Source organism: Petaurus breviceps, unplaced genomic scaffold (assembly GCF_028583685.1).
Source record: "Petaurus breviceps papuanus isolate PSGF00001 unplaced genomic scaffold, PetGlider_PUasm1.0 90386, whole genome shotgun sequence".
NCBI classification, from domain to species: Eukaryota; Metazoa; Chordata; class Mammalia; order Diprotodontia; family Petauridae; genus Petaurus; species Petaurus breviceps.
The window spans coordinates 496,732-505,283 of NW_027187236.1; the positions used below are offsets into that span (position 1 = coordinate 496,732).

At 50.6% G+C, this 8,552-nt stretch overlaps 1 protein-coding gene across 1 annotated transcript in view; it reads right to left on the minus strand.

Moving 5' to 3' along the window:
* Positions 1–579: 579 nt before the first annotated feature.
* ABCD1 (ATP binding cassette subfamily D member 1) overlaps positions 580–8,552 on the minus strand; it is a 21,687-nt gene continuing 13,714 nt past the window's right edge. Inside the window, exons 5-10 of the mRNA XM_069108463.1 lie at positions 7,862–7,956; positions 6,428–6,573; positions 6,142–6,287; positions 4,585–4,669; positions 2,538–2,663; positions 580–2,198 (exon numbers count right to left, since the gene is read on the minus strand). Coding sequence (XP_068964564.1) covers positions 1,970–2,198; positions 2,538–2,663; positions 4,585–4,669; positions 6,142–6,287; positions 6,428–6,573; positions 7,862–7,956 — 827 coding nt within the window. The 3' untranslated portion in view covers positions 580–1,969. The remainder of the gene's footprint in view (positions 2,199–2,537; positions 2,664–4,584; positions 4,670–6,141; positions 6,288–6,427; positions 6,574–7,861; positions 7,957–8,552) is intronic.

Consider the following 8,552-nt stretch of genomic DNA (forward strand, 5'->3'; position numbering starts at 1 on the left):
CCTTTCTTTGAAACCCTAAAGTTTAGTGCAGTGCCTGCAAGCACATATTACTGACTGGCTGAGGATCCCCTTACAGACAGGGAAACTGAGGTTCAGAGCCTCACTCCTAGTCAGCACTATGAGAGGCCAAATCTGAGCCTCATTTCCTCACTACTAATCAAACCACTTCCCTGTCTGTAGCAGGCCTCTCTACAGGACCAAGTTTTCAAAGACACTTGCCATCCATTATTACAACTTGGGGAGGAAGCTACTAGGGGTACCAGCCCTGCCCCTTTTATGGAGAAGGAAACGGAGACTCTCCTTGGCCTTGTCTGAGGTTACACAGATGCTGGGCATCCTAACCCCATGACAAGCGGCATGAAGACGCTCCATCCCTCCCTCTTCTTCCCTTCCGAATGGGAGCTAAATTACCTTGCCCCCACACTATAATGCCCCAAACAAAAGATGCTACACAGTAAACAGAGACCTGCATCTGAGAACACATTAGGATGGATTTGGGGGGGGAGTCTTAGGCTGTGGATAGGTTTAGCCCACTCCCCCAAACACCCTCCCCCCACAAATGAAGAGGCAGGGCCTGGATTTCAAACACATTTTCTTTACTGAGAGGGTGGGAGAGGACAGAAGGGCCCAGCTCATCCCCAGCCCCAAGGAGGAAAGCTAAGGCACGTGGCTTCTGTTGAGTTCCCATCCACAAGTGACTGTGTGGCTTTGCATAGTTGATCTCCCTCTCCTCCTTAGTACACTTTGGCATTGGGAAGGGGGCAGGGACTCCTTACATCATCTTTCTCCTCCATGGGGGGTGGGGTTTTGGCAAGCAGAGGGATATACTTCCCCCTTCCCTAGGTCCCTCACTTCAGTGAGGTGGCATGGGGAGTTGGCTGGTTAACTGGTAGGTAGTTGGCAGTGTTAGCTGGTGCCAATGGGAGTTGGGGTGGGCCCACAGCTACTGGTAACAACCTGGGGGGGAACTGGGCTCCATGAGCAGTATCCCCTGCTCCCCTTCTCCATCCCACCCCTCCCCCAATACTGACACACCAGAGCAAAAGCATGGGCAGATCAAACCCTCCATGCCAACAAAACTGGGCAAGGGAACACTCCCCCACCCTCTGTCCCTACCTCCCCAGCTCTCTGGTGGAATACTCACATTGGCAATCATTACAAATATAAAACTGGATCAAATAAATTACTTAAAAAAAAAGAAAGACCAAGATAGTACTATTGAGAGACAGAGAAAAGACTACATTCTCATCAGTAGGAAATATTGTGCAACTCTTCCTCTTAGGGTGGGTGGGCAGGCAAGGGCTCTTTGGAACAAGATAGAGGAAGCAGCCCCCAGCTGGCCAGGAGGCCACTCAGTTTGGCAGAGAAGCTGGGCGATGCTGGGAAATCAGGCAGATGGGAAGATGTCTTGGCGAGAGCATGGACAGGAGAGAAGGGAAGGGACGAGAGGAGCAGTGAGAGATCAAGGGCAACACGCATCCTTCCCTGTGGACTTTGGCTGGCAGTGTGGTGGGAGGGCTCCTGGGCTCCCCACTCTCCATACCTGTCTTGGCACAGAACCAAACACCTCTGCCTTCCTCCAAGAATACTCACTGAGGATGTTTGGGGGAACAAGCAGGGTCACACCCCGACTCTCCCTACCCCCTACCCCCCCAGGAAAGGAAAGGACCCTGGCTACATACATGCTATCTATTTCACAGTTACTAATTAGCAGCCAGCCCCCCTCCCCTTCCTCCCTCCAGCTGATACAGACCCAGGGCAGGCCAGGTCCTTGGCTGGGCACATGGCACAGTTACTAAGGAGAGTACCCCCCCACACCAGGAAACAAGTACCTAGGCGGAGGGGGGGGGGCCCAGAACCACACAGGATTCTATCTATCTCCTTGAGAGGGGAAGGGCAAAGTAAGATCTGGGGCGATTTGTGCAGGAGGGGGACAGGGCAGGGACACAGGACAAAAGTGTCCAGGGCCTCAGGGGCAAGGGCAGGAGGCCTGAGATGGGCCAACACCATGGAGGTCGGCATCCTCACCCAGGATCTCACAAAGTTCACTAAGACGTTGCTGCATTTGGGGGATGCCTGCCAGTTGCTGCTCCAAACGCTGCTTTTCTTCTCTCAGGGTTAGGCGGGTGGCTGTATCAAGCTTCTCAAATCTCCACCCCCCTTCACCATCAAACTGCAGCAGGTGGGTATGATACTTCCTGTAGAATTGGCAGGAGGAAGCCAGTGGGCAGGCAGCCAGAGTGCTAGGTCCTGGCCCAGGTCCCCTAAGCCAGAACCTCCATTCTGCACTCTCCCCCTTTCATATTATCTCCTTCATGCAAGCAACTCTCCCCCCGTCTCCTCTGTTCCCTCGACCCAAAGGGTAGTCCTCCATGCAACTGACTGATTCCTATGTGGATTGGGTCTTCAGAAGGGCACTGTGAGCCCTGACCAGAAATGTGGGCCAGCCAGACTAAGAGGGCCTCTGCTCAGGACTCAGCAGGCAGAAGGCACCCCGCCAGGAGCTCAGTACTCCTTCTGGGGCAGGGGGCACCTACCATAGGGAAGGCCGGTGGGTGATAGAGAGTAGGGCGATGCCTGCATCCTTGGCAGCCTGGAAAATCTTGCCCTCCACATCAATGCTCACAGCACTGGTGCACTCATCCAGAAGTGCATACTTGGGCCTGGAGGGGGAGACAACGAGGAACACAAATCCTTCCTCTTTAAACAAAATCCCTTATCCTCATTGCTGCTCAAACACCTTTGCTGGCACTGGTTCCCCTTGCCCTGAATGTTCATCAGAAATCCTACCCACCCTTCAAGGCTCAGTGCAAGTTCCATCTCTGCTAGGGAAAGGAACTTATAAAAGTCCTTCAGTAAACCACTCTGGCCTTCAATTCCATCATCTGGAGAAGGCACCACAAGACAACAAAAGGAAGTCAGGGTTCAGTCACAGAACTCAGGTTAAAATCCTAGTTCTAAGATTTACTATGCTGTCTTAGGCAGGTCCCAACTTCTCTGGTCCTCTTTAGGTTTTCAATGACTAGCTGATGTCCAAGGCCCTTCCACTGCTGATAGCAGAAGTCAGGGACAGACCAACTCTGCAAAGGCTCCTGCTCAGTCTGACCTCAGTGGATCTCCTGTCACTCCAGAGTGAAGGCAGAAGGGAGGCTCCTAGAATGCCCAGGCTCTGCTCTGGGACCTGGCTTAATAGCATGTACCACTCTCAAATTTAAGACTCTTGCAATATTTTTAAAGAGAAGGAATTCCAAAGGAGATTGTTTCTCCTGCTAACTTCCCAGCATCCTGAATGCCTGTAGGAAGATACACACATGTACTCTTCACTCACTGGCCTAAGTCTGGTCAGATACTAGGCCTGGGTAGGCCCCCCACAGGATTTAGCACAGTGTTACAGGCAAGGGGGCTTCCTATGGGGCTGCATTTTAATGAGGAAGAAGCCTCTGAGGACCCTTCCAATGCCACACCTCTGATATCAAGCATTCATGAATAATGATATGGATCAAACTCCCAACCACCTAGACTGGGCCTGTGGGTGAACAAACATAAAAACTAGTCCACAGTCTTCCTGGCCCTGGCCCAGGGCCCCCAAGGCCTATCACATCAGGATAGGGATGGGTGCTCACCTCCTGAGGTTATTCTCCCTCCCCCAGTCCCTTATCGGAGAAGAAAAACAGAGACAAACCATCCTGAAATATAGATTTTCTTTCCAACTTGGACTCTCTCTCAAGGGGATGATTCTCCCACTCTCCTCATCACTTTCTTCTACCTAGGACACAGGTTCCCAAAGGGGATGATACCACTCCCTGGGGGGCAATGGAATGATCCAGGGGGGGTCAAAGTAGCCTTGGTTGCAACTGGGGGGTACTGAATAAAAGTAAGGGGGTGGTGGAAGCCAAAGGAAAGAAGATAAGAAAATTTTGAAAAATTGTCTGTGCATGTTTCATCTGTTGTGTAACAAAGTTAAAATCATAGTGATTACATTATTTTCCAAATAAACACACAAAATGCAAGTTACAATTGATCAGTGGTCAAGTCTGCTAACAGGTCTTAACAAGCTAGTGTTGGCAGGAGACTTGTGCATTGTCAAGAAGTCCAGCATGTTATCAGCAGGAATATGTGAACTTAATGACTTGTTTACAATACAATATAGTATATGGTTATATGATGCAATATTGCATTATCAAAATTTCAATGCAGAAAAAACCCACAAACTTACAATAAATTATTAAGTTTAAGATGCATCATTTAAAAATATATATATTTTTTTGAAATGATGAAAACAAAAATTTCAAAAAACCTCAAAACATTAAAGGGTTAAACAAAGTATACTTCCAGGGGGCTGCCGAGTAATTTTTTTTAAAGAGGGTGGGTGGTAGGCCAAATAAGTTTGGGAACCTCTGATCTAGGAAAACAAAATAGCCTGAGGTTTGGCCTCAGCCTCCCTTCAACCAGTTCTGGGGCCTTTTGTCTTGGTTCTTTTCACCTGTGGATACCCCAGAGGGACAGACTATTATACCAAGAGATTTCCATACCCCATTGCCCTGTAGGGTCCCAGCCACTCTCTCTAGTACAACCCCAACTGACCTGTGGTAGAACATTCGGGCCATTCCAATTCTCTGCTTCTCCCCACCTGACAGGACATCCTTCCAGTCACAGGAAGCCTCCCAACCTGCAAAGGAAGGAAAAGGAAGAGGAGGCTTCAATGTAGTTCAAAGGATTTGTACTGTGCCTAGCCTTGTGCTAGTGAGTGCTCCTTGTCCTGGGGTTTCTCTAGCATGGTAGGGTTTAATAATACTTGGCATTTCTATATGTAAGATTTGCAAAATGTTTTACTTAGATGATCTTATTTGACCCTTCCAGGTCAATGCTATTTATTATTAGTCCCATTTTACAGATGAGGGAATTGAGCCTGAAAGATGAATTGACCTAAGTGTGTGAGGATGGACTTGAACTTGGGGCCCTGGACACTGGGTGCCACTGGCAACTTTACAAAATACTTTGCTTACAACAACCCTGGGGGGAGGTTGTTTGACTCTTATTACATTTTACAGATGAGGAAATGGATGCTCTACAACGTTAGCGACTTGTCCACCAATCATAAGAATTTAGTGTCTTCCACTGTGCCAAACACTGTGCTGGACCTGGGGTCCCACAGCCAGGATTTGGCTCTGAACCCCAGTCATGGGAGTCTAGAGCAAGCATGTGGGCGGGGCAGGAGGGTTTGAAACAGTTTAATCAACTATAAAAACAAGTGGTTAAACTGAACAGAATTTCAAGTCAAAAGCTGGTCTGGACAATAAATACTCCTGGGCCCAGAGCTGGCTTTCACGCCAGATACAGTGTTCTCCCCTCCAGTGGGGACAAGATCAGTATGAGGACTGAAGTTACTTGGGATCCCCTCCTGGAATGCGCCTGGCCTTAAAGGCCAGAGGAGCAGGGAGAGGGCCAGCAGGTGAGAAAAGGGAAGAATGAGTCTGGTGGATGAGTGGAGACCTGGGAAAAGCCTGTTTGTAAAGCTCTTAGCACATAGTAGGCATTGACTAAATGCTTGTTTCCTTCCCCTGGAGTGATGGAGTAAGTGTGAGGAAAAATGAATGGATGTGCCACCACATCACGGGCCCCTTTAGCTTGATCAGAGCCCAGTCGGGGGGCTGCCCTCCTTCTGCCACCCCAAAGAGCACAAAAGGGAGGAGCCCAAGTGGATGTCCTGACAGCTTTCCCTTGTGATCACAGGACTCTCTTGTATATTCAAGAGTTCACAGGCTCTGGCATTTCCCTGTAATGTATGAACAGAGCTGACTGCTGTCCCAACTCCCGACTGTCTCTTCTATGTCCTCTGATTAAGTCCCATGTGCAAGGAAGCCCCTTGCCCAACCTCTAAATGCAAACGGGGATCAGGGCCAGAGCTCCCCCAAGGAGAGAGAAGAGCCCATACAGGGTTGGGGAGCTGACCAAAGGCCACCCTTGGAGGCCAACACATTCATCTGTTACCATATTTTGACCAGAGTGCCTGAGAGAAACGCAAGATAGCGTCTGCTATCTATGCTGTAGAAAGACAACTCCTGTGTGCCTGGATATGGGGCTGCTGGAGAAGGGGGGCCACCATCAAGCCACGACCTTCCCTGATCCCTGAGCACTCACCTCCTTCCCTCTGGACAATGTGGTTGAGGTTCACAATGTCCAATATGGCCTCCAGGTAGCGGTCGGAATAGCCCTTCCTTTTCATGTCCTCTACTGTGTCAGGATAGATCACCTGGTCCCTCAGAGAGCCCACTGACATGTAGGGCCTGTGAGAGACATACAGGAGTGGGAGGACTTTAGCTGCCCACCAATGGACTGGCTTGGCTCCTTGCCCTGCCCATGCTCGGTGGCCCCAGCTGGTTCTGTTTGGGACACTGAGGCTGCAGAGACCTCTGGCCTCACTCACCTCTGGGGGATGTAGAACATACGCTGTGGTGGGGGTTTGTAGAGGACTCCAGCATAGGCTGGCCAGAGCCCACCTAAGATCCGGAACAGGGAGCTTTTGCCACAACCGTTGGGGCCAGTGATGAGCAGGTGCATGCCTTCTTCCACCTATGTGGGAGTCACAGGAGAGGGACGCCTTGTGTACTTAGGGAGGTTGGTATGCCCTCCCCTCTTTTCCTCTTGTTACTTGCTGGAGCAAGTACGAATCTTGAGCCTGACAGTCAAAGCCTTCCATGATCCAGCCCCATCCCACTGTTGGCCGCCCTCCAACACAGATGGGCTACTCCCCTTGCTTGGCTCATTTCTATCTCCAAATCTTTGCCCAGGCCATTCCCTTTGGCCTTCCTTCCTGGCCTGATCCTTCTCATCCTTTAAAACCTGGCTCAGGTTCCACCTGAGCTTTCCCCAGGAGGCCTTCCCCAGCAATAGCTGGTTCCCACTTAACTTGTCCTTCTCCCCCATTTACCCACAGTGCTGCTGGGCCAAAGTCTCACATACAGCATGTTCTATGTAAGCATCTGCTGGCTTTCAAACCCTCCCCCCCAATACTTCCAGGCCTAGCTTGGGCCCAACCTCCTCCATACACATTGATCTCTCCCCTCTCTTAAATGGTACACTTCACGTTGGCATCAGTTGCCTTAACATTTGAATGCTCTCTGCTTCCTGTTCAGGAATCTGGCTTCTCCCAGGAGATCAGAAGCTCCCTGAGAACAGGCCCCAAGCTGGACTCCATGAACATGGAACTGCCTTTTGTTCAATGCTGAACCTCCCTAATGCATATAAAAGAGAATTTTGTTCCCAGCTTGCTGTTTCCCCTGTGGGCAGAACCCAGCCTTTGGACTTACAACGTAGCAGACCTTTTCTGCTCATAGGTCAATGTGTGATGGTACTGAGAGCAGGAGGTTCAAAGGGTAATGGGTGCCACCTCCTGCCTCCCCAGTCTGCTTGGAAGGTGGGAGGAGGTGACCCAGAGCTCACTGAGGGCAGAAGCATAAGTGGCAGCAGCCAGGCTTGGGGACAATTGGCCAGCTTTTGACAATTATCAGCCTCTTGATCAATTCTGCCCTGCTGGAAGCACATGTGACTTCTGGGACTCTCACACCGACCTTGGAGCCTGGGGCATCATCTTGCTGCCAACACATCCAGGTCCCAAGTGCCCAGGTCTGAGGTGTTTCTCTGGGGAAGCCCTCTTATCTTCACGTTATAGGGCCACACAGAGAACCTTGGAGCTAGAAGGAACCTCAGGAACTATCTAGACTAGACAATCAGTCAACAGAAGCCTAGGACACACAGCTGATGGTTGCCTGCCTTCACTCTCCCTTCTTGCTGCTCCTGGGGAAGCCATAGAAGAGCCTGACAGCACACAGAGCCTGTGGCTTCCTGAGCCTCGGCCTACCCTGATGTTGAGGTTGGCCACCACCACGTCTCCTGTTGGGGTGATGATGGGGATGTTCTCACAGATGATCCCCTGCTCTACATCCACGACCTGGCCTGAGGGGAGAATGACAGGGAGAGAGAACAAGGAAGGCTGGTTACCCTGAGGTTGGCAAGCAGTTGGGAGAGGGGGAGGACTGCAGAGAGGCCACAGTTTCCTGGGAAGCCACTGAAAATCCCACAGAGTGCTGGATGGACCACGCTGCTGAGCGACTGTGAGCTGGGATGAGGCCCCCTAAGAGGCCCTTGGGGGTCCCTTCATAGTGTCTGCTGGGGGAGAGCCATCACACCAAGTCATGTCTCAGCTCCCCTGCCAAAGTCCTCCAGAACACATACATGACATGTTCTCATACCACACACATGAACTCACTCATGAGCACTCATACACAACTCACACATTGAGCCATATGGGCACGCATGTTCACACAGACACATATACACTTGAGTTCTCCCACATGCAGTCATACCTGCACTCATATACACAGACATACACACACATGTTCTCAAACACTCACACACTCACACGTGCGCTCACGACACCTCATACTCACACGCACTCACATACACACTTATGCATGTATACTCTCATACACCTTACACTCACATACACATGCACTCATGTACACCTCACACTCACACACGCACTCACACAC